Below are 24,593 nucleotides of genomic sequence, written 5' to 3'. Positions count from 1 at the left end.
TCATTATGGAATGTGGACCCAAATGACAATTCATTTATTTAATTTTATTTATATTCATTTATTATTTATTTCATTTCTAGTCATCTCTTGCCAATGAACCGCGAACCTAGTGACTTTTAGTGAGGACGAGCAGGACCGTGTCCTCTATCTATATATTTTTATAAATATGTTTTATTGATAAGATACCATTCCTTAAGCTGTCATTGGTCAGCCCATCACATTTATTTTCGGGTTTTTTAGCACTTTGATTTGAAATAAAGGCTTACCATTTCGAATTCTACCGAAAAGGGAAAAAAGGAGCCTAACGTTTCGATTACCCGGGCTATATATACCGCGTATAAGCCATCACCTTTTTCGATGTTAACAAAGTTTTGGGTTCTGGTCTTAAATTCTGTTACAGTTGGCGGCGATTTCCCCATAGCGAGCTCGAGACACAGAAGCTGAACTTTGTTCGAATTTGATACTTCATTTATCATCACCTCATCTCTTCCCTGGACAAGTTTTCCTGCGATGGCGCAAGTTGTAGCTACTCGATCCGTGAATGGCTCCTTTGTGCACACTGGTTTTGAATTGAAAAGAAATCCGCTCGAGAAACTCATGCATTTCAGTTTCCCGGCGAAACATTTTGCTGGATTAGAACACAAGATTGACCGAGTCGCTCGCTGCATCCCCGTTGTGGCGAAGAGATCTGGAGGAGTTGAGACAGAAGTTCTTCCGGTTTCGCCACGAGACGTACCAAAGGTCATAATTTCGTTACTGAAATGAAAACTGTTGTTTTAGTCTATTTCCTCGTCTAGACTTGTTCTGGTTTGTCTTTTGCCCTTTCTTCTCTTTAGATCATGGGTAGTCTCAGCTCCGTTGGATCCGTCTCTTAACGATCACGTTCACTGAAGCGGACACAAATTCTGCAGTGGTTTTTTGCTATTCGGCTTTTTTTTTGTTCTCCTTTGGATCTTGCTCATTCGTAATCTGAATTATTCTATCTTAAATCTGAATCTAGTCAACTTAATTGTAAGTAATTATAAAGCGTAATGTAGCTTCACCTGGAAAATGTGATGCTTATTAAGTCCTAGGGCAACTCTACTGCTTTTGCACTGACATTGACAATGTTTCCAGAAGTGAATAATATTTTATATGAATTGTGGAGCTGATAGAACATCTTAGATTACTGATGATCATGTCCAAAGGACGTTACAGTGTTCATAATATTCATTTGTTGCTGGTATTGACTTTTGAACAGAGAGTGGGTGAATTGCAGCACCTCCAGGACATTCAGAATAATGGGGATGTGTCAGTAGGAATGTGGTCAAAGCCTGCAGTGAGGCGGAAGACAAAAATTGTTTGCACAATTGGACCTTCTACCAACACACGTGAAATGATATGGAAATTAGCTGAGGCCGGTATGAACGTTGCTCGGATGAATATGTCTCATGGGGACCATGCTTCTCATCAGAAAGTTATTGACTTGGTTAAAGAATATAATGCTCAGTCCAAAGATAATGTAATTGCGATTATGCTTGACACGAAGGCAGGTTTCTCCTCCCTCTCACCCTGTTCAGAATTGTGAGGCAAATGTTTCCTTATTTTATGTCTTCTTACCATTGGCAAGGTTTAGATAACAAGAAGCTATTCACAAACGTGAAGACTTTATTCTTTTTTCTTTGAGTTGACATCTGCATTGCATGAATATAGTTGCTAACATGAAGATGTTTGTATCATACATCTGATGGAGGATATCCATACAAGTCATCTGTTGAAAAGGGTGAGATCATGTTGTAATCAAAGTGTGGAATGGAGAAGTTGTAAGGTGGAAGAAGTAGTTTCAAAAGAATTTGAAAGTGACTACCATTACGTCATTCTAAATAGTAGCCATTGTTTCTGACATGTTTCTTGTAGTAGATATGTGAAATGATAGAATTTTACTTGTGTATAAAGAAGTTTGTGTCCTAAAAGGAAAAACAGATTGAAAGTAAGTTTTCAGTTTATTTTTCACTAATTTTGGTTAAAGCATCGGTTTACTGTTTAAAGTGCAACAGCAGTTTTCATTTTTATCTGTACTACCATGATGGACTTGCTAAATTTGATGTTTTGCATCATGCAACTTGTGTATCTTTCCACCCCAGTAATCTTCAAGGCATGGCCTGTCTAGTCATGGATCACTTGCTTTGCAAGTCTATAACAGGCATTAGTTCCCCTAAAAATGGTTCTGGTTCGGGCAGTGGAATATTCAACTCCATCCTTCTTTTGTTTGAAATATAACTGACTCAAGTCAGCCTTCTTAAGACAGCTGCAAAGGTCATGAATCAAATTTGGCTTATTATCCGGGGTTGCTTCTATTTATTTATTTTCTTTCGTTTCTTTTTTGGGTGGGTGGGTGACTTACAGTCAATCAATTTTTTGTAAAATCATGGTGTAAATGAAAATATAATTTATTTATTCATGTACTTCTTTTCTGACTGTTCTTTTCTTACAGGGTCCTGAAGTTAGAAGTGGTGACTTACCACAGCCAATTACATTAGCCCCTGGCCAGGAATTCTCTTTCACCATTAGAAGAGGGGTTGGCACAGAGGCATGTGTCAGTGTAAATTATGATGATTTTGTTAATGATGTAGAAGTTGGTGATATGCTACTTGTTGATGGTATGTCTGGATCAACCTTATTATGTTCTTTTTATATGTTTTTATGCTCCACTCTGGAGAGACTAAGCCAATAAATGTTTTTCTCCCCCGCCCCCTTTTCTTCAATTTTCAATTTAAACCAAGTCAAGGTGATAATTTCCTAGCTTTTTTCTGATTTAAAATCCTAGATAACTATTCATCCAAAAAAAAAATTCCTAGACAACCTTTTCTCTATGTTGCTATTCATTTTTATAATGACAGGGTTATTCCATATACTGTAAAGTTTGTTCAGATATGAACAACTGCACCTCACACTGGAAATTATGGTTCTGCTTTAAACTTTGTGGTGAATTTCCTCACATCCTTAAAAGTAGTGAAATATATTCGAAATGTAGAAAGGAAATAATGAATCTCAAGATTATTATGGTAATTATCTGCAAGAAGACACCATTCCTTGTCTTATTCTCAGAGGTTCCTTAATTCAAGGACAAAAGAGGGTTTTACAAAATCATTAGAAAGTGACTGACCACTGTCATTTTCAATGGATAATTTATTGTATACATGTAAACTGCCTGGTTCTAAACTAGCTGAAAACATTGTCAAATTGAGAAGGGGGGGGGGGGGGAAGTGGGGTTACAAATTATTTGACACTACCTCTAAGGGTATCAATATGAAAATACCTTTTATTTATGCTGGTTTCTAATTCTGAAAACGTGTGTAAGTTTTGCTATATCCCCTGTTTTTCATACAACACGGCATCACAATGCGCACATGTACGCACTACTTGTGATGTTGCCCAAGTGTCTTCTTTCCTAAAACAGTCTCTCAAACTTTATAAAAAGTTAAGAAACAAATGTATAAACTTTTTAATTATCAAAGAGATATTCAATGTGTTTCACACACCGATGATTTGAAACTAGTGATACTGGACTTGTTTCTACAGGAGGAATGATGTCATTCCTGGTTAAGTCAAAGACTGAGGATTCAGTAAAATGCGAAGTTGTTGATGGCGGAGAGCTCAAGTCTAGACGACATTTGAATGTTCGGGGAAAAAGTGCTACACTACCATCCATCACTGGTATATTAAAGAAGCTTTTTTGTTTTTTTCCTGATACTTATTATTATTACTTTCCTATTGATTGCTCTTCTTTCTTTATCAAATGGCTTTCACTGTCTATTGTTTTCAAAATCTGAGAAAACTTTTTACTTTGTTTATGCAGAAAAAGACTGGGAAGATATTAAATTTGGAGTGGACAATAAAGTGGATTTTTATGCCGTTTCATTTGTAAAGGATGCAAAAGTGGTCCATGAATTGAAGAATTATCTGCGAAGTAAATAAAGAGAACAGAAGCTAATAAGATACATGCATTTGATAGTAGACTATATCATTTGGCTGGTTTTTATAATTCATGTATCATCGATGTCATTTGTTCCTTCTTGTTGCAGGCTGTAATGCAGACATACACGTCATTGTCAAAATTGAAAGTGCTGACTCTATACCAAATCTACATTCGATTATCACTGCATCTGATGGGGTGATCACTTAATCTTTGCATTCCAGTTCTCAAATTATGGGTGCATTTCTGTAGATTGAATTATTTACAATGATTTGACACATCTCATGTGTAGGCTATGGTTGCTCGTGGAGATCTTGGAGCCGAACTCCCTATTGAGGAGGTTCCACTGCTACAGGTAGTTTTCTTATGTCTAATAGAAGCTAGACTGCCTACAGAGAAAACATAACCTGGAAGAACCTCTTATTGCTTGAACACTGATTGATTGTTTACTTTGGTTTTGTAAGCCCACTGAACTTGTTACATTGATAGTTCAATCATTCAATTTATTATTGCTCTCTTTTGTAGGAAGAGATTATAAGGATGTGCCGTAGCATGGGAAAAGCTGTTATTGTGGCAACAAATATGCTTGAAAGTATGATCGTTCATCCTACACCAACACGAGCAGAGGTGTCAGACATTGCCATTGCAGTTCGTGAAGGTGCTGATGCAGTCATGCTCTCTGGAGAAACAGCTCATGGAAAGTAAGATTTTTTTTTTCAGGTTCCTTTTCTAACATGTTAATTTGTGTGGGCCTGACTGTTGGTGTCGAAAGTAAGGTGGTGGTAAATATGGAACTTCAGGAGCAAGGTCAGACAGATGGCCAGCCCGACCAGAAACCTGACTTATAACGGCCAGAGTCAGATTTTTAGCTTACTTGGACGCAATCCTTGAAGGAAACTCTAGCCAGACCAAGACCAAAGAGCCTGACTTCAATATCCAGATTGGAGATTGTTTGTAACCTTGATGCATGAGAGCACCCCACCCCCCTCCCCCTAGCCTGCAGTATTTGACCTATGCTTTATTACAGTAAAGTAGCCATCATGCTCTGCTGAAAGGAGGATTTAAAGCTTTTCACACTTTGATAGAAGGAAAAGTGAACCTTTAAGATATGCTTATTGTTGAGCAGAACAATCCTATCAGAGTATCCACAGCCATCCATGCACATTGCAAATATATAGCAAGCTGTTCAGCTCCACTTGATAATTGATACCTTGCACAAGAAACATCCAAACAAGTATGCCTCTGCATGTACTATAGCAGCACTGCATCCATAGTAGCATGACCTGACAAGGAAAGTAGGGAACTGCTTCAACAGATGAGATGGCTCAAACAAAGAACACATAGCCGCCAAAAAGGATCTTGACCCTTGATCCAACCAATGCAACTGAAAGACCGAGTAGCATTAGTTGGGTAGCATTTCTGCCCTACACCTGTGAGATTGGGTCTACTTGCAATATGATCCTTCTGGATCCTCTTGGAGAGAGAGAAAGCACCTATATAAGATGTATTTCCCTAGATTATATGTCAGATTTCAGCTGGACAGAACAATACTTAAAAATTGCGTAGTCTAATTCGGTAAATTGCGGATTTGGATACATATGGTCACATTGAGCTTTTCCCTAGATGATTCCCTACATAAAAATGCCTCCCGTGGTGCGGTGAGTTACCTTGCCTGCTTCTCTTGTGCAACTCAGTAGTAGGACAAATTGAATAGTCTATCTACTTCAAAAGTATTGGCACTGTTTGTGCTTTTCCATAGAATATAAAATTTATCAAATAGAACAGGGCTTAAGTTTAAGCTTGAAGAGCCTAACTTACCTTCTAACATGGTTAAGCGATTAATATGGCTTCATCTGAGGGGATACTTCTACCTTCACAATATGTGTATTCATTTATCTCTCTTTCATGCAGGTTTCCCCTGAAGGCAGTCAAAGTTATGCACACTGTCTCTCTAAGGACTGAAGCCACAACAGTTAAGACTGAGCAACCTCCATATCTTGGTCAAGCTTTTAAGGTTTGTTACCACCACCTAAGCTTTCAAGTTTCAACCAACTTTCTATATGTATCACATAGTTTCTCATATCATTTTATTTTCAGCTTAAATCCAACTTAAAAGTGTTTTTTTTTTTTCCTTCTTCTTGTAGAATCATATGAGTGGAACATTTGCGTTTCATGCAACCATGATGTCCAACACCCTTGGCACCTCAACTGTAGTCTTCACTAGAACTGGTTTCATGGCAATCCTCCTGAGCCATTACCGACCTTCTGGGACTATTTTTGCATTTACAAATGAGTGAGTATCCTGATCTCCATTAAAACTGAGAAGAAATTTTATCATTGAGGAAGGATAGAAAGCTGCCACCCTTAATTGCATAGTAACTAACATATGCAAGCTTGTTGGTATCTAAGTCTAGTCTTCAATCCTAATGTAAAATGGATGTGGAACGATTGTTGATCCTTATCTTTCTCCTGGTGCCTAATAATATTAGCAACTACTCTTTGAATACAGGGTAGTAACATCTTATTTTAATCTTGGGCATCTTTTGCCTGATGAAGTCTTTTTCTGAAGAATGTTGGTTGATGAGTCCCTGTCATGCTTTAGAGGAATTCTTGTGGCACTACACCGGAGGGCATCTCTTTCTTTACATTTTTTTTTTTTTATATACTAATCTCCCATTCTAATTTGAGAATCTCATGTTTATTTATCATTCACAAAACTAGTCAGAACTAATGCTATAAGGAATTGAAGTTGCACCACTATTCACTGTGGTTGCAACAACTTTTTATGGACTGGAACAATGATATCTCTGAGAATCATTTCTTAAAAGCATATTGTGAATTTTTTACTGACCTGTTATGTGAATTTCTTAATGATTGACTGGTGACTACATTGGTTTTGATGGAAATTCAGGGAGAGAGTTAGACAGAGACTGGCATTGTACCAAGGTGTATGCCCCATATACATGCAGTTTGCGGATGATGCTGAAGAAACCTTTGCAAGTGCCTTATCATTGTTGCAGGTAACTATTATGGGATTATTCATATATGTGCTTCTGGGCTGTAATTAGGTCTAGATGAGTAATTAATTCTTTGGAACAGACGACCCTAAACTGGTTTGGGTGCATTTTATGTACACAATAGAGATTATGACCCCAGCAGTTTAAGCTAGATCAATGATCACAGAGAGAGAAACTGGACCCACCTGTTATTTTTCAATTGCAAATGGTTGCCATCAAACTATCTACCTTTGCTGGTTGGGCCATGCATTTCAAGTAGATTTTGTCCTGTTCACTTCAATTTTCCTGGGGACTGCTGTATAAGGTCAGAGTTAAGAGCAAACCACTGCAGGTTGGTTAGGGTTATTCTTTTCTCAATGTCATACACACTTAGGCATTTCTCTGAAGTTCGGAGCTTACCAAGCCCTTGGTTTGTCCTCAGTAAGATTTGGTTTTACATGGGGAAAACTACAAGTCAGACTATTCATTTTTTGAATAAGGCTAGGTCCTTGTTAGACCTTTTCATTGCCCCTTTGCTGGCACAAACTGGTCAGCTAGTATCCGATGCTGTTCCTCAATGCTATGTTTACAGGCAGGAGAATTTACCAATTGAGCTATAGATGCACATTCAGGGGTGTGTGCACCAATATCTGAGTCCCACCAACTTGGGATTTTAGCTGCATAATGGACTTTCTATAAGATGACTGCTTGACTGGCGGAAAATTCTCTTTGGTTACCCTTAAAAATATTTTATCTATATAACCCACTATTGTTTACAATCCTTTTCCTATAAATCCTGCCATTTATTGAGCTTGCAGTTGGTGAGTTGGTATACCCTTAAATTTTGTCACGTTGGACTTGGATCTTTTATGTATGGAGATCTGTTGTTTTACTGCCTATTAATTGCCAAAAAAAAAAAAAGAGGCTCCCAAGTAATTTGCTCATGATTTGCCCCAGAGGATAATTGTGTTTAATGTTGGTGTTTTCTTTTTTTTTTTTTGGGCCAAAGTATAATGTTGGTGTTTCTGGTAGATATAATCATTTTCTTCGTACGTATATTTGAGATACCTAAGCAAATTTTTGCCTTTTGTTCAGGAGAGAGGCCTGGTGAAAGTAGGAGAAGAGGTAGCGCTAGTTCAAAGTGGCAGACAGCCAATCTGGAGGTCTCAATCCACTCACAATATTCAGGTCAGGAAAGTGTAGAAGAAACAATTGAGAAGCCACACAGAAGAGTTACTAGAAAAAAATTGGAAATATTCTTTTAGCTTCTTGTTCTGTAGAAAAATCTAATTACGTGCGTAAGCGGTTTTCTTTGTCTAGGATTGCTGAATTTCATTTTGTCTACAGTTTAGTTGGGTAGTACTAGTACCCTGAGGGCAAATAAAAATCCATAGTTGAGGTCTTGAACAACCGTGGGTTGTTAGGGATTTTCATTTTGTCTTCGGTTCAGTTGGGTAGTTGGGCCGTCTTTAACAACCGTGGGATTTATGAGATTGAACCGGACAGGGATAAGTCACACTATCCAATTTCATATAACCTAGTTACTTTCGTACTGTAGTGTGCTCTGCTGAACCGAAAGCTTGTAAAGTCGCCTCGGCTGCGAAGCGTGAATACCTTCTGTTAAGAAAATATCTTGGTTTCTTACTTTCTTACCCAAGACCAATTATCAATACAAACTATTAAAAGAACAACAATAATGATAAGCGTTGTCCTAATTATTAAATGGGGTCTGCTCTGGGAATTCTTGTTTTCTAATCAGTTCTTTTTTAAGTCATACTAAATACAAGACTTAAATTATGTATATTTCTTCTTATTACTTCTTTTAAAGTTATCTTAGGTTTATCTCTAGTTTTTTAATTTTTTCGATCTGGATTGTATTACTTCTTTGTACAAGGGCATTTATAGGTTTCCGTTAAATGTGGTTTTGCCACCTTAAAATTAGTACATCGATGAATGGTATAATCATTCAAATCACTTGAAGTATGTTCATTTAATAGACTAGAAGAAATAGATTTCTCATATTTTCTTAATGTCTTTGTCACATGCTAATACTTTATCATCGTCTATTTTTAATAAATCTAACTTGGTCAAGATCTCTACTCTTTCTATCATTTGTTTTGGTTATTTTATAAATAAAATTTTCCCTTTCTTTAAGGTCCAACTTATTGTTAATTCTTTATACTTGTTCCTTTTTGTTTTTCCTGAGCTTCATTTCTAGTCAACTTATATCTTTGAAGATCTTCCATAATTCTTTGTCATGTCTTAAAATTAGTTTTATTATTCTTAATGCAGCTTGAACCTTATTTTTCCACCATCAAGTTTTTCTATAAAAATAGAGCTTTCATGTTGATTCACCTAGACATCTTTAGCCATATTCTTGATGGAATTTTATCCAATTCATTTTTGATAAGGAAATTGGATCATTCATTTATTTTTAGATGTATGACATATATTTTAACATTACATCAAAGGGTTGATGTTCATTTGCAAATCGAATCAAAGAATTGTGATTAAATTTAAAAAAAAAATTTAATGCAACTTGTAAATAGATCTCAACCCTTAGATGATGTTAAGACACTTGTCACACATCTACAAAGAAATGGATGGACTAGATATCAATTCCCTTATTGATACAAATAATCATCTCATTTCACATTGCATTACCGTTCCCTTTAAAATTCTACTTTTCTTGTTTAACTACTTCATTAGGTAATAATTTCAAACATTTTTCCTTCAAGATGCATTATTTTATCTTATTTTGGGATAGTTATATTAGTGAAAAAAGAAAAAAAGAAAAAAGAAAAAATAAGAAAGAAGAAGAAGCTGCCAGAGAACTTTCATTTTGTACCCCCGCCCCCATCAAGATTTCAGTTGGATACTGTCAAGCCTTATGGTTGACTGATTAGCTATGGAGACCTAGTCAATATCATGTAAGACAGGCCAGCATCTTCGGGCTTTGCTTGGGTGCAGCGGCTGCCCCTGCAGGCTGCAGCCAACGGTTGAATGGGTAGCCATACACCCATTCAACATCTGAGCCATTGAATTAAACGGCTTGAATTAAGGTGGAAGTACAGCTTTTACTCCAACTGTTGGCTACTGGTGCAGCTGTTGCATTGAAGCAAAAGGGAGCATCTTCTCTTTTACAGCGAGCATCTTCTCCTTTACCACTTGAACCATGCAATTAGCATGGCCAGGTTTAAGCACAATCTTAATCTTAAAAAAATTCTTTACGACTGGGAAAAGAATATATTCTCAAAGAGGCAGCGATTCTTTAGTGCCCATGCGCTTGCAAATGTAGCAAATCCTTTCATAGACTAAAACCAGAAGCACCACTAGAAGTACGTATTCTACTAAAAAATGATAATATATTCTTTCCTGAATTCTTTTTCTATTACTTACAATTTTCCATGATGACCGACAGATGTTTTAGTGCACACAAGTGTGCGGAATAACTTAAAAGTTGATTTTAATGGAGCAGAGAGATTGTCCCGGGGACCTCAAAAACCTTTGATAGGAAAGTGCATACACTTCTGTCACCACGCAATGTCCAGTCATAAAGAGATTAAGAAATGACACCAACATAGGCTTCAAAGTTCAAAGTCGTAGATAATCCATTGTAGTGAAAATAAAAAGATTAAAGAACTATGTTTGCAACTTGTGGCAGCCAGAAAACCTTGGTTTGTGCTGCCTGTTGCACACCCATCAGGGTGAGAAGTTGAAACGCCCGACAACAAAGAGAAGAAATCCCAGAATAGATACAACCCATTAAAAAGCATGACACACATACTGACCGGAAAATTGTGAAGATAAATACCAACTATTTACAAGAACCTGCACATAACACTATGTATATTTACAGAAGAGAAACCTAGCTAATAGTAACCACTGTTCCCTAATATCTGAAGGGTGTAAGACGTATCACTTCCGTGAAATCAATGAACGAGAAAAACGTTACCTTTTCGGCTTTTCCCATCTCGAACAGCAACTTAGTAGACTACAGGCTTACCTTGTCAGAAACCAAATCAGGTTTCATTTGCATTCATTCACTTCATCCAGTCAGGAACCATCTTATATTTCCCAGGCTCAGATGGATCACCAACTTCGTGATTTCCAGCAGCAGGAATCGAATCTGAACTGCTTGTTAACATTGCCATCAGACTTCCCCCATGAACCCTACCTTCTGGCAGTGAAACTTTCCCTGGAGGCAGCCCTGCTTTCCCTGGAGGAAAGCAAACCTGTGGTGGTAACCGCTGTGCTACTGGTGGATGTCCATAACCATTTGAATCAATACCACTCCAGCCTGCAAAGACCCCGCCACTGCTGCCCATGTTTGTGAAATCAACACGCATATCTTCAGTTACAACCTCTTTCATCTTCTCAGGCTTTCTAAGGTTTGGCTCTTGAGCCGCAAGTCCCCGTGCTCCAACCCCATGCACCCGCCTGTCCTGCACTAGGGCACTATGGGCAGCACAAAGACCATCCTTTCCCCTAGCAAACCGGTCACACAGAGCACCTTGGCCAGCAAATTCAAAAATTGGTTGGCCCCACGAGCACCGTTTACCTCCACCATGCGCCTTGCAGAAGTCAGTGCTGCCTTGAGCACTCTTCTTGCATCCTTCAAATTTGCATCTTTTGCCGCCACCATGACGAACACAATAATCTGTCCGCCCCCTAGCACTTTTGGTGCACTCCGGTACAGCACATCTCTTGCCACCTCCATGAGCAACACAATAAAGGGTACCTCCATGAACACTTTTTGGACAAACTCCACCTCCTTGGAATGAACACCTCTTTCCTCCACCATGGCCTTTGCAGTAGGGTGTGCTCCCTTCTGCGCCCTTCGTACATCCTAAAACTGAGCACCTCTTGCCGCCACCATGAGCCTTGCAGAACATTGTGCTCCCTTGAGCACCTTTTGAGCATGCTGGGAACCGGCAGCGGCGTCCACCTCCATGAGATATGCATAGACCAGAGAAGCCTTCTGCACTTTTTGTGCAATTATCTTGCTGGCACCGCCTGCCACCTCCATGTCGGATGCACAAGCCAGACCTCCCTCTTGCAGCTCGGGTGCAACCCTCATGACTGCACCGTCTTCCACCACCATGGGCGATGCAATAATCAGTGCGGCCTTCTGCACTCTTTGTGCACCCAAGATATAGGCAACGGCGGCCACCACCGTGGGCCTTGCAGTAAACAGTCCGACCCTCAGCTCCCTTTTGACAGCCAGATTTCTGACACCTCCGGCCACCACCATGGGCAATACAAAGGCCAGATGCACCTCTGGCTCCCTTTCCACATCCTGCAAACTGACAGGTCTTTGTGCTACAACTACGTTGCTGTTGCTGCAGAGTGATCTCGGAACTATGGGTGACTGTTTTTCGAGTGGTTGCCATCATTGTTGAAAGTTCTGGAAAGACAGGAACTGGATCTGTTTTGTGGGGTATGGGTAAATGGTTTTGAACCAAGCTAGTCTCTTCACCATGCCCAGAATACAACGGAGGTATGGCATTTCCCAGTTTCCAACGAGATGATGCCGATCCTTCATCCATAAATGAACTGGTGCTAGCCATCATTGGCATCTCAAAGTTGTTTTGAGATGGGGTAGAGCTAGGAGTGACACTGGTGATATCAGATTCAGGTCCAGTAGAAAGACTTAATTCAAGGTCAAATTTTGGTCTTATTTCCAACAGCTTCAGAGCAGCACCAGCTAGTTTCTTTGGGCCTCGTGCTTTCTCATTACCTAGATGGAGATCAAAATCTAGGCCAATATCCATTGATGACTCTTCCTCATTTTCTTTTGCTGAAGACATGGTTGTGCACACAGTTGCTGTACTACCCTTGCTCTCGGAAGAACTTGGGGAACAACCTAGCCCCAGAACCAGAGAAGAGCCATCCTCAAAGTTGAAGGATCCATCAATTGCGCTCCACTTCCTCTTGGTTCCTTTTGAGGAGGCAAAGTAAGGGAAAGTGACGCCAGGTGAATCAAGCCGTAACGTAGTGTCTGCAGTATAATCAGCTTCAATTCCTCCAACGTTTTTCAGTTTCCTTAGATTCTCAAATGCATTCGAGGAAAGGTTAGCAGAAAAACCCAACTGTTGAAACCTTGCATCCATTTGGAACCGGCTGAAAACACAATTTCCTTATCCAGACAAAATGCTGATGTGAAAAAATTTAAAAGAGAAGCTGACTGCCTGACTTTCGGGGCTAAACTAACAAAGAATAAAACTAAGCTACTCTCTGAAAGAGTAGCTCCCACCCCCACTTACGAACCCCGAGGTATCACAGCGATCCATCTTTTGGAGAAAAAAATTCTTACTCGGGGACAGGAGTTGGGAACTTGCTTAGTCAGCAGAAGAAATGACGCATCCACAAAGGATCAAATGTTTCAGCATAGCATTACAAATGCGAACATCCTGTTCAAAAAAGAAAAACAATTAACAAAACAAAATAGCATTGTGGAAAAATCACAAGTAGGTTTAGCAACGGGACTGTGATCTCAAATATCAGTTTTTAATAAATCTAACACATTTTGGAAATGGCCCTAATAAAGACTAGGATAGGCATCTCCACTGTGAGAGAAAAAATTCCACAGAACCGTCTAGGCCTGGAAATATTTGTCAGGAAAATCAGCATGGGTGAAGAGTTCGGTTGAATAAAGCATTGGATGATTGGATACAAAAAGTCATCCACAATCGTATTGACCTTTAAAGTCAGATGTAGAAAAGCAAGAAAACAAACGAAAGATGACACTACGAACTCAACAGCTCTTTGACACATATAGCTACCATATATGTATCCACCACTTCATTCATCCTTTTTCATTCCTCACAGGGGGAATTGGAAATGGAGAGGGGCAGAGGTTTTAGTATCATATCAGGCAATGATAGTTGACTACTAGTTCCGCTCTTAACAAATAACCATTAGAGATCATCCCAAAGGTGTAAACACACAATATGGCTACTCACCATGTAAAGAGAAGGCTACATGAACCACAATGGGGAAAAGGCCATCCACTCATGGCTTAATCAAATGAAATAGAGATATACTTAGAGATATGGATACCACCTAATAGTTTCTCCATAATTATGACCTAGACCAAAATTGACATGGTATGGCAATCCTAATACATAGAATTAAGTCAGAATAAACGTCAGTCTTTTGGGAGTCAACTCATCAGGAATGCTTGTCAAATGGTTGCTTCCAACACACTTCAGACTACAATAACTGACGAGTAACTCCAGTGTTCCTCAAAAAATGGCATAGCAAAAATTTTATAAATTTCTTACAAGATTGGCAATATAAACAATCTTGCTACTAAAAAAGGGAGAGATAGGTACAGAGCAATACAACCCGAGTTGAAGGCAAGTAGATCACAATATAAGCAAAGAGCCTGTCCAATTAAATGGCAAGGAGTGTCATCAAAACTTGATAGGGAAAAAGCAAATGACAGTTTTTAAGCCTCTCAGAATATAGAACCGATCGTTGAAAACCAAAGGGGAAAGTAACAGTCATCCATAGTGTTCCAGTAGGGAATGGTTCCATCAGCAGGATGCCCAGATGAATCAGTAGCGGGACTTTGATAAACCCTTCAAACTTGTCATGCATATGAAACACAATTGAAAAATGGAGAGATTGAAGATGTGTACCATCGAAATAGGTGATAATGTCTGGACAAGCCAAAGGTAATGGTTAGGAGTAACTTTCAATTTGTCCAATCAATGGCGATCAAGTTCCAAGATTGGCAGCACAAGATTCTCCAAGGATGATGAAGAATCTGAACATTTAATTCTCCATGAGAAACACTTGAATCTCAGGTTAGCAGCAGTGAGTAATATGATAAGGAACTGAACCCCCTCCCCCGTAACTGCTGAAAAGTGGGTTTATAACAGCCACAATAAACCAATAAAACTGCTGCTACCAGTGCTTGAAAATCATAGAGGAACTGAGTGTCGCAGAAATGTAATGACACAAGAACTCAAACTTAAAAATGCCATCCATGGATGGAGCAACAGTACCTGTGTAACAAAAACCAAGATGCAGAAAGGAAAATGGTTTAACCTACCAGGAACAGCACACCAAATTGATAGATGTGAGGCAGTGAATTGTCACGCCAGAGAGCCTTTAGATTGCTTTAAGTCTCAAATGATCTGAAAAATTCAAAAAGAAAGGAAAAAAGCTATAATTTATATGGAAAAAAAAAAGGAGACCAAATAAAAGGTGCAACAGTTTACATTTAAGGATAGCAAGGGAACTAGCCTATATGACAAACTAAATAGGTGGAGTTATATCTGTAATTCACATAACACCGATAATAAAGGTAGAATTGATTAGAAGAAACTTATTATTTATAGGAGTTAATAATCCAATGAAACGGTTTAGTTTCCTCACTGTAAACTACAAAAGCATAAAAAATATAATACAAGAACCCACAGCTTAAAGATTAAAAGAGGAAATGAGGAGGTTAGCAATGGATGAAAGTAAATAGGAAAGCATGTATATACTAGAAAAATGAATTCTTTTCACAAAAGAGGGAAAGGGAGGAGTGGAGAAAGGAGCGACAACCAAACTTCTTGAGCTGTAGTGTCATGGCCTGAGTACTCGTCATCCCAAACATGAAGCACAATGTCCTGGGATTTAAGAGTATCAGATGTCAGGACCAAAATCCAAGACGACGGACAGAGGAACAACTTATTTCTTGAACTAATTCAAACCAAAACACTAGAAGTTCATCAGAACGTCTACTTGAACCCTATCAGCGGTGAAATCTCAATCAAATTTTTTGCAGAAAGTCTATTTACAAGTTACAACCATCAATGGTGAAATCTCGATCATTTGCCCATTTTGAAACACTAAATGGAAGGGGAAAATCAGTCAAAACTATTAAGATAGAGAAATCTCAAACAGAGACACCAGAAGAAATCGATGCATGGACCCGCGATATTGTGATATCAGAATTTCAATCAACTTCAATCATAAATCGGCTGAAAGACTGGTTTAATCAAGCTAAATTCCACCAAAATACACAACCTCCGCCAAAACAGTTAAAGAATGGCATCGACAGCGAAAATTCAACAAGAAGCTAGAAAATGGAACTCTCGCGATAAGAATTTAATTTCAAAATCAAGCATTTAAGCATCAACATATAAAAGAAAAACTTCTCTGTAGATTCGACCCGCAAATTGTTCCTAAGAAATCAACGCCACAAAACTAATGTCTCCGAACAAAGCTTTACCGGCTTGAGTAGTAAATCAGATCTAACATAAAGCAAAAATCGAATAAATCACAGTCGAAAGAACAACTATACCTCAAAACATCGTGTCCTGTAGCTCGAACTCACAGATGATCCATCGAAGAAGATGCATGAGAGAACAATCAAAAAGAACGCCGAGGGAAAAAATGAAACTAGAAAATATCAAATGCCGGCTCAAGCGAGGAAGAGAAGGGGGAAGAATTAAGATGAGCTGAGCAAACAAGAGAAGAAAGCAAACAAGGTGCAACAAGGGGGGGTTTAAATAAGAACCTGAGCGTTGTTAAAAAGAACGCGCACGTTCGAAGTTTAAGAAAATTGTTTACCCGAAAAAGAACTTTAAGAAATTTATAATAAGGAGCACGGTCAAAGCACACTACCGCTTAACCTGTGATGGACGGATGGATGATCATGTAGGCGGGGCCTACCACGTGGCGATTCGATCTGGTGAAACGCGATACAGCCACGTCATCCATGACATGAGATATTCCACGAAGGGGAGTTTGCTCGTCACCGTCCATGGTGCGCCGAAAAGTAGTGTAATCCACGTGGATATTTCTGATTTGTTTGTAATCTTCGGTTACCTTGGCACACGTTTTTTTTTTTACTTTTTCCGGCAAACCAAACATTTTTTTTTACATTTTCCGGCAAACCAAACAGAAAAAACACACGGAGAAACGTCGATGTCAGGAGTTGAACTTCAGGAAATGCGCAGCACCGAAATTTTGATCTTGCCGTTCGTTTCTATTTTCAACCCCTCGAAATGAACGGCTAAAATCAATCACATGCTTCGCATACAGAGTCTCAAACACCATCTCTCCCTAAATATTATCAAAAAATAATAATAATAAATTAATAATCCATCACTCCTATAAAAACATCTATTTTGGAATTAGTACCTAATGGTATATGTATCCAATGTATTTGTTGTTGTAGAATCCTATTCGACCAGTTGAACGGACTTACAAAAACGTATTCGATCGTGTTGGTCGAGTATCGTCAAAGACCGAGAGAGCTAGAAACCCAATGTATCTCTTAAAGCCTGAAGTAGATACTCGTGAATGCATACCTTTCGTCGATGTATACCTGAGTATTTATAGTAGTCGATCCTTGATCACGAAGTGATTTTTTTATATAAATTATGTAATCTAACATGTTTAGAAGAGGTGTTTGATTGGTATTGAAGTTAATGAGTCCATATTGGATTCCAGTGAAGTGAAGTAATTCAATCCGGGGTCTTTACTCTGATTTTCACTAGAGTTAATAATAGGTATGACTAGGATTCCTTTGGTTTGTAGACGGTTCGACCAGAGGCAAGTCGAACCAATTTAGAACTAGTCGGTAGCCGGTCCAATTTAGGTTCGTCTACATCAGTATCAAAAGCCCTAAAATTTATGGAACAAGTTGAATTGAGTCCTTTAATAAATGATATAATTTGCCTCTCTTGTCATTCTCTAAATATTTGCCAACCCTTTTTCCCACTTCTGTTGAAAAATAGAAAGTTGAGTTTGTTTTGTTTTTTCTGAATGTTTGAATGGATGGATAAGGAAAGTAAAGAAGCGAAGATGAATAAGAGAAAATGATAGATGATGACTATGGCATATCATTCTCCACCATGAAGACCTAGTGTGAAATCTTTTTTTACAGTACAACGATATTAGTGGACTGGACAGCGCCAACAAAACTTAAACAACATTTGGGAAAAGAGATTCCTATAATGGGAATTTTTTGAGTTACCTTTTCTCTTTTTCTCTTTTGAATATGTGAACCTTACGTATATGGTACGTGTATGTGTTGTCATTTGTGTAATCTATTAAATTGATCACGTAAGTAAAATTGTTCTCTACATTATTATTTGTATGATATGAGAGATCCTCTGAACATTGAACGTATGACATATCTTCTCCCCTTAAATTATAGAACATATTTATTGTTCTTGATAGATATGTTTAATTACTATATAAAGTGTTGACTAAAGAAGCAACAGGAAGCCATTATTCATATACATTCCAATAAAAAATTATGAGTCTATGTTCTGAGACTAATGATAAATTAAAATCCATGGTTTTTTTTTGTTTTTTTATAGAATTTTTAAATATTTCTCTAGAACCTTGCTGAAAAATGTGGAACTACAACTGATTGTGATTTCTTTTATTCTTTGGACTAATTCAAAACTCAAGCTCAGCCACTCAAGAATGGTTAGAGAGGAAAAATAAAATGTTGGTTTGAAAGAAAAAAGAAAGATAAATCTAGTTAGAGCTCATTGTTCTGTAATTATCAAATAGCATCTCTGCTGCTATGGGGCATGGATGATGGATCCTTATGATCTCCTTGGTCGTTAAAAAAAGTTAAAAAGACAAAGAAGTCTTTCGATGATCTTTTTGTTTGTTTGGCCTAAAAGCCATATATGGTCCATCATTGGATTTGCTTGACATTTTCATATGGGATCTTTCTTCACTGGATGGTTGTGGGTTAAAGTTCATTTATTTAGTGTTCAGCCGTTGGTGGAATGATGCAATTCAGCACAGATATTGGTAGACACAATGACAGGAATAATATTGTTTAGATTTGGAATACTTTCTTTTCTGTTTTTTGGAAAAATTGAAGCAGTGAAGACCACGGACCACGGATAAGCAGCTCATGATCTAGGGAGAGAGACGTTTTGTTCAGGTATTGATTCAATCAAATTAAAAGCAAAATAATTTGCCAAAACATTAGGGCCCAACCGGGTTCGAACCGGTGACCTCTTGATCTGCAGTCAAATGCTCTACCACTGAGCTATGGACCCTTGTATTTGTTTGTGTGTTCAAACAATATTATTTTATAAGATAGTGGTAAAAGGTTGTGTCACTTCCTAAACTTTGAGCTAGCATTGAAAGAATTATGGACTTTGTAATCCACACGGAGCTTACCTTTTTGTAAGCTTGCCTCAGCTTCGGCCCATACAAATGAGCCCAACATCACTGTCACCCTCTCAAGTCGAGTTGGTTGATTCAGTCTTGCCAAGCCCTCTATAATTAACCTTTTTCACCCTCATTTAAATGGTTTGATGTATTGATATCATATAGATCGATATTGGTAATAATTGTAACTGATATGATATCAAAATGAGAAAAATAGGTGACTTCTCAGCAATTTTTCTTGTCCCCTGGCAAAGGGGTTCTCAAGTTTAAAAGCTTGAAAATGTACCCAATAAATACATTAGATGTGAGCACTCTAAATGATTGAATGGTGAAAGCCTTGAGCGTGGAGGAATGAAAACCACTAGGAGAGTTGGGAAACTGCTTGGAAAATGTTGGATAAGGCGGGTCACCCCAATGGGCGTGGGGTGGGCCTTCTTTCCTAACACAACTTATCTTTCCTGATATTTGGGGGTGGGGCCGTCCGGACTTCCTTCTGCTTGTGCTTCTTCCCTTAGTGTGCCCAATAATGACTATGGCTTCATTTTAGATGTGAGCACTCTAAATGATTGAATGTTTTTCCTGAAAGTTGATATATTCTTGATGGCTCATTTCTCCCGATAATATCTGTTTCTCCTGATCTATTTATCAATTTTGGGTAACATTCAGATCATATGTCAACTCTAACAAAGTTTTGGAAAAAAAAAAACAGACAATGAGAATAACGAAAACAAAAGCTATCCCAAAGTTTTCCTTACAGCAATGGAATAGAGAAATCTCTTTGCTGGGCATTTGGCCTTTCAATTAAAACACAAATCGGTTACCAGCACTCGTACAAATTGATATCAACACGAAGGCGAAAATAAACCTCCCCCTCGAAGGCATCAGTCATCAATGTCGCAATCCCACGGGTCATAAAGAAGTCACCAGTACCACCAATAACTGAAATATCTCTAGTTTTGTTCATGAGGGGATCAGCTCCAGCAAAATTTATAGTACCCTTATAATCAGTACTATTGAGAACAAAAGAAAATCCCATCCAAGCAGTAAAAATTTCTTTCTTATCATAAAGATAGAACCCTTGGGCACGCCCTACTGGCTTGGAGTGAAGGTTATTGTCTTTAGTGATTGGGTCATCAAATATGACCAAGTCACCAAAATGGTTCTGACCTGCCATAATGGTCTTGTTAGCCCATGCTGGTGCTGCCACAATTGCTGCTGTTGCATTCTTTGAGTTCTTGCCATTGTAAACGATGTCATGGAAATAGAGTACCAAGCTCTTGCAAGGGTGGTGATGCTTGATTTTCTTGCCAGGCATGGCAGAAGATGGGCAGTGGAAGAGAAGTACTAGGAAGAGGAATGCAGTGATCATTCTTTGACCCTCCATTGCTGTAACTACTGAGAGAGTGAGAGAGGCCTGGGTTTCTGATGAGGAAATTGGCTTTCTGACCTTCTCAATATATAAGGATCTTACCTGAACCATTCACCTATCCAGGTTGTTGAAACTTACCTTAAAAGAAATCCTTTTGCTGATCACTGTGTGGCTCTGCCTTTGTTTAATTAATCCCTTTCTGGGTTTCTAGTTTTAAATATCTGGTTCACTGGTTGGATGGGAAGCTAGAGTTTTGCTTCTTTTACACTGCTAACTTTAATCATTTTGGAACAGTAGGGGTGATCTGTATCCCAATTTCAAACTTTGCCAGAAAAGGCACGAGTTCAAGTCTTTTCACTCTACCGTTCAACTCATATTCCAAACCTTGGCAATGGTTCTTCATAGCAGATTCATATTGAAACCCAGTTATCCAGTTCTACTATATCATTATCCAACTTCTCTTCTCAATATTATAGTTGGAGAGGACTTCTTAACTACTTGAATGAATGCTCCTCCAGGTATCCTTTTCAATCAACTTGATTCATCAAAAGTCATTTTCCCTCTCAAAACTTGCCTATAAAATGTCCAAAATTAACCCACCAACATGGCCACCAAAGTGATTGGACCACAAACAAACCACGCCTTACAACTGTAAAAACACAAATTGGCTCTTGTTTTTTTGCACCAACCGGTTGATTGGACCACTAACAAACCCACTTCACAGGTCTCAAACACAAGTTAGTTTATGTTCTTCTGACCTGCAATCATTTCTCCGCGTTCCTATAGTAAATATATTACAACAGATTATTCCCAAAGCAAAAAGTGATAATTCCTCAACCGACCTTCTGAATCTACTAAAACGGTCAAGTCCAGATTCATTCTATTCAGAGTTGGCAAGTGTTCAACTGGGTTCATGATGATGTCACCAACAGAACCCAATTAGCCAAACAACTGGTGTGCACTTTGATGTCAGCCAAGAATATCGTAAATCTACTTAAGCAGCCAAGCCAAATCCAGATTTATTCACAAAGATGAAGATGTCTCCTGGTGCGGCCGTGGGAGTCTGAGGATTAATGATCAGACCTGAACAAGTAACATCTTTGACAACGCTGCTCTTAATTACAGGAAGTATCTGAGAGACTGAGAAATCATCCCATTTGCGGGGATGAATCCGCTTGATGCTGCCTCTGAAGATGCCGGTGACCCCAAGAATATCTTGGTCACCCAGGCTGACGATATCCACATATTCCAAGAACTCAGAAGATCATGAAGATTGCTTGAGCTGAACTCGTAAGGATTGTTATAGAACTGAACCCAAACATAATCGGAAAACCCATTCCCCCCCCCCCCCCCCACATGGGGAAGAACACCCATCCACATCCATAAATTAGTTTTGAGTAAACCACCCATTGAATTTTATTTCCCTTGGGAGAACCAGGATTACGTAAATGCCCCCGGCTTGTTGAAAAGGACTTCATAGATGGGGAAGAACACGCAGGTCCACTAGGTTCTCAATTCCCGGGTTCAATCCTCTACAATCCCCCATCCCTGCAATTTCCTGTAGTTCCTATTTAGGATTACAACACATTTAATTATCCAAAGATTAAAATTATAATCCAGTTAAAAACTGAATCTAATAAATTTCCTCTAACCCTTTATCACGTGAAAGAATAAGAATTATAAAGAATGTGAACCCATTCTCCCGGCCAGATTTGCTTAGACGTTTTGACTATTGACCGTGAAGTCCACCTGAACCGTTGAAGACATGGATCTACTCACCCGATTTAATCTGTGATACCAAATCCGAATCAGATTCATTTTTCAGATTCTTACCTAGTCCATTTCTTTAAATCCAATTTTTTTATGTTGAATAATTAATCTGATTAGATTTAAGAATTAAATTTTAACTACATGAAAACAAAATTGCCTCATACAACGTAGAGGAATAACAAAGATGATTACAAAAGAAAGAACAATCACAGTTGTATGAGAGAGACTAGTCATGGTTGGCTTTGATTTGAACCCTCCTCAAACTTTGAAAAATAGAGAGTCGAGATTGAAATCTTAGTCGATTTCAACCGTTTACAGTACTTAATTGCGCAGCATTGAAGTCAAAGCTCCAATTAGATACTTTGATATATATATATATATATATATATATATATATATATATATATATATATATATATATATATATATATATATTATTATACAAATGAGAGATAGAAATGCATGACCCTTAAAGAGGAATGGGGATCTAGATTACTCTTAATGAAAGGATCACAAGCCTACCAGGTTGAGATACCTCTTAGCAGAGGTCATAAATTCAACGCATATATAAAGACATGGCTTAATCATTTTTTAAACCTTCACATCATTTCACAAGAGACACAAACATTCTTAGCTTTATTAGTTACTCGGGAAAACACATACAGATACATCCCAGGCGTAAGCTATGCCACCAGATTCTATTCTAAATAGGTTCTGGAGCGAAGAAACCGTGTTCAATGTTCAGACATTGCCCTTGATTGCATCACTATATCCACTCTGACCATCGTAAAGCCTATTCCACAGCGTGACACCTCCGTAGTTGGAGGAAGATTGTCCTTGATTGCATCACTGTATCCACTCTGACCATCATAATACCTATCCCACAGCATGACACCTCCATAGTTGGAGGAAGATTTGATCACTGGAAGCACCTGAGAATTCAACACATTTGCAGGGATAAATCCACTTCCTGCTGCCCCTGAAGCCGCCGGTAGCCCCATGAGTATCTTGGTCGCCGCCGGCAGTGACGATGTCCATGTCTTCCAAGAACTCAGAAGATTGTTTACACTTCCAGAGCCGTACTGGCAAGAAGGATTGTTGTAGAATTGAACCCAAACATAATTGAAAAGCCCAGTGTTAAGAGCAGAATCCAACCAGTTATCTGGGTGAGGGCATTGTGGAGCCGCCGTCAAGTACAAATTCTTCGTCCAGTTTTTTCTATACGCAGCTAGGTACCTCGCCAAATCGTCATAGTACCCATTCGACCCACCTTCAATATCGAAGTCTATGCCATCTAAAACAGCAGCACCGAATGGCCTCGACGATGAATTACCACCAAGGAAGTCGTTCCAGAGATAGTCAGCGACGTTCTTGGCATCTTGAGAGGAGGAAAGTGAGTAACTACCAGCGCCACCTCCGATTGAGAGCATAACTTTGATGCCTTTGCTTTGGCAAATATTTACGACTGTGCCGATGCGGGTGCAGCCACCTGAAGTTGCTTCGCAGCGACCGGCGAGGTCTATCTTGGGGGTCCGGCCACTGCCGAATTCAGACAGGAAAGCTATGTTAACGAAAGCATACTTGCCTGATGTGCAAGTGCTATATAAGGTGCCTTCGTTTGCGTTCTGGCCCCAGTAAACGGCTATTCCAACAGTAGCGAGTGACTTGCCGACCACAGAGAGCAACATGAGCTTGAGGAAGAGAAGCAAGGCCAATGTGAGTACTACTCGGCTTGCCATGTTAACAAGCACTGCAGAGTGCAGAGGAAATCAAGAGAGAAACTTGAACTGGGGTTGGAAAAACAAAGTTGAGAAGGGATGCTGAGGAGGAAGAAGGTCCAGGAATGCCTTCTTAATGTGTTTGAAAAGTGAATTCAGTGGGAGCTGGCCCGGCTTGCACACCTTCCAAGATGTAATGGAGTTTGCTTGACTTTGACCCTGTTGCAGACCCGACCCTTAATTCCATGTTTCCATGACTTTTCCCTGTAAACTTCGTCTTCATACTGTGCCATCCTCCTGCTATAAGCCTTACTTGGGTATTGCATGGTAGTACTGCTGCCTACCGTTGAATACACACCTTGACTACATCTTCAAGAAATGACAAATATTATGCCAAAAAAATGTTGACCATTAAATGGTACTACTTAGAGACCCAATTACAATACCTTTCGTATATGCATGACAAAAGGTCCATTAATATTGTTTGGCATATACTGATAGTTAGGAACAAGAATACAAGTACACATGAGGAGCTTTAAGTCAAAGGAGGCCAGCAAGAGCAAGAGCAACAGGAAGTTCGCATGCCATTATGGACCAGGGAATCGTAGGATAAATGTCATATTCACTCTTCCATG

At 38.9% G+C, this 24,593-nt stretch overlaps 4 protein-coding genes and 1 non-coding gene across 7 annotated transcripts; 1 reads left to right on the top strand and 4 right to left on the bottom strand.

The window, feature by feature from the left end:
• The first annotated feature begins 339 nt into the window (after positions 1 to 339).
• PKP-BETA1 (plastidic pyruvate kinase beta subunit 1) lies at positions 340 to 8,663 on the top strand. Its single transcript, XM_089157875.1, has 12 exons — positions 340 to 741; positions 1,241 to 1,528; positions 2,474 to 2,639; positions 3,562 to 3,696; positions 3,839 to 3,949; positions 4,065 to 4,153; positions 4,248 to 4,310; positions 4,481 to 4,656; positions 5,867 to 5,969; positions 6,100 to 6,248; positions 6,867 to 6,975; positions 8,047 to 8,663. The coding sequence occupies exons 1-12, from the start codon at positions 511 to 513 to the stop codon at positions 8,152 to 8,154; spliced, it is 1,728 nt and encodes a 575-aa protein (XP_089014001.1). The 5' UTR covers positions 340 to 510; the 3' UTR covers positions 8,155 to 8,663.
• A 1,650-nt stretch (positions 8,664 to 10,313) lies between these two features.
• Positions 10,314 to 16,461, bottom strand: LOC149014195 (uncharacterized). 3 transcript variants are annotated; one of them, XM_089157873.1, is made up of 4 exons: positions 16,256 to 16,461; positions 15,514 to 15,578; positions 15,014 to 15,098; positions 10,314 to 13,364 (listed from the first exon to the last, which is right to left on the bottom strand). In XM_089157873.1, exon 4 carries the CDS (start codon positions 13,062 to 13,064, stop codon positions 10,995 to 10,997), a length of 2,070 nt encoding a protein of 689 aa, XP_089013999.1. In that variant the 5' UTR covers positions 13,065 to 13,364; positions 15,014 to 15,098; positions 15,514 to 15,578; positions 16,256 to 16,461; the 3' UTR covers positions 10,314 to 10,994. The 3 variants fall into 3 exon arrangements, with proteins under 3 accessions (XP_089013999.1, XP_089014000.1, XP_089013998.1); XM_089157874.1 differs by having other exon boundaries at positions 15,519 to 15,578; XM_089157872.1 differs by lacking the exon at positions 15,514 to 15,578.
• A 2,453-nt stretch (positions 16,462 to 18,914) lies between these two features.
• On the bottom strand, positions 18,915 to 18,986 carry TRNAC-GCA (transfer RNA cysteine (anticodon GCA)). Its single transcript has one exon. It is a non-coding gene; the product is annotated as a tRNA-Cys (tRNA).
• Positions 18,987 to 19,768: 782 nt separating this feature from the next.
• Positions 19,769 to 20,624, bottom strand: LOC149014193 (disease resistance response protein 206-like). Its single transcript, XM_089159588.1, has one exon. The coding sequence runs from the start codon at positions 20,579 to 20,581 to the stop codon at positions 19,919 to 19,921; it is 663 nt and encodes a 220-aa protein (XP_089015714.1). The 5' UTR covers positions 20,582 to 20,624; the 3' UTR covers positions 19,769 to 19,918.
• Positions 20,625 to 22,843: 2,219 nt separating this feature from the next.
• LOC149014192 (acidic endochitinase-like) lies at positions 22,844 to 24,330 on the bottom strand. The gene has a single exon (XM_089158715.1). The coding sequence runs from the start codon at positions 23,977 to 23,979 to the stop codon at positions 22,975 to 22,977; it is 1,005 nt and encodes a 334-aa protein (XP_089014841.1). The 5' UTR covers positions 23,980 to 24,330; the 3' UTR covers positions 22,844 to 22,974.
• Between the last annotated feature and the right edge of the window lie 263 nt (positions 24,331 to 24,593).

This window comes from Hakea prostrata, chromosome 6, assembly GCF_041222555.1.
Source record: "Hakea prostrata isolate BN-2017 chromosome 6, UWA_Hpros_2, whole genome shotgun sequence".
Taxonomy (NCBI): Eukaryota; Viridiplantae; Streptophyta; class Magnoliopsida; order Proteales; family Proteaceae; genus Hakea; species Hakea prostrata.
This window is presented reverse-complemented; position numbering and strand designations above follow the sequence as displayed.

What these genes read in the sequence shown, in the direction of transcription:
- LOC149014192 (XM_089158715.1), bottom strand. Translation starts at nt 23,979, where the DNA reads ATGGCAAGCCGAGTAGTACTCACATTGGCCTTGCTTCTCTTCCTCAAG.
- LOC149014195 (XM_089157873.1), bottom strand. Translation starts at nt 13,064, where the DNA reads ATGGATGCAAGGTTTCAACAGTTGGGTTTTTCTGCTAACCTTTCCTCG.
- LOC149014193 (XM_089159588.1), bottom strand. Translation starts at nt 20,581, where the DNA reads ATGGTTCAGGTAAGATCCTTATATATTGAGAAGGTCAGAAAGCCAATT.
- PKP-BETA1 (XM_089157875.1), top strand. Translation starts at nt 511, where the DNA reads ATGGCGCAAGTTGTAGCTACTCGATCCGTGAATGGCTCCTTTGTGCAC. An exon ending in CGCCACGAGACGTACCAAAG is followed by an intron (nt 742 to 1,240) that starts GTCATAATTTCG and finishes ACTTTTGAACAG; the next exon opens with AGAGTGGGTGAATTGCAGCA. An exon ending in AGGAGGTTCCACTGCTACAG is followed by an intron (nt 4,311 to 4,480) that starts GTAGTTTTCTTA and finishes TCTCTTTTGTAG; the next exon opens with GAAGAGATTATAAGGATGTG.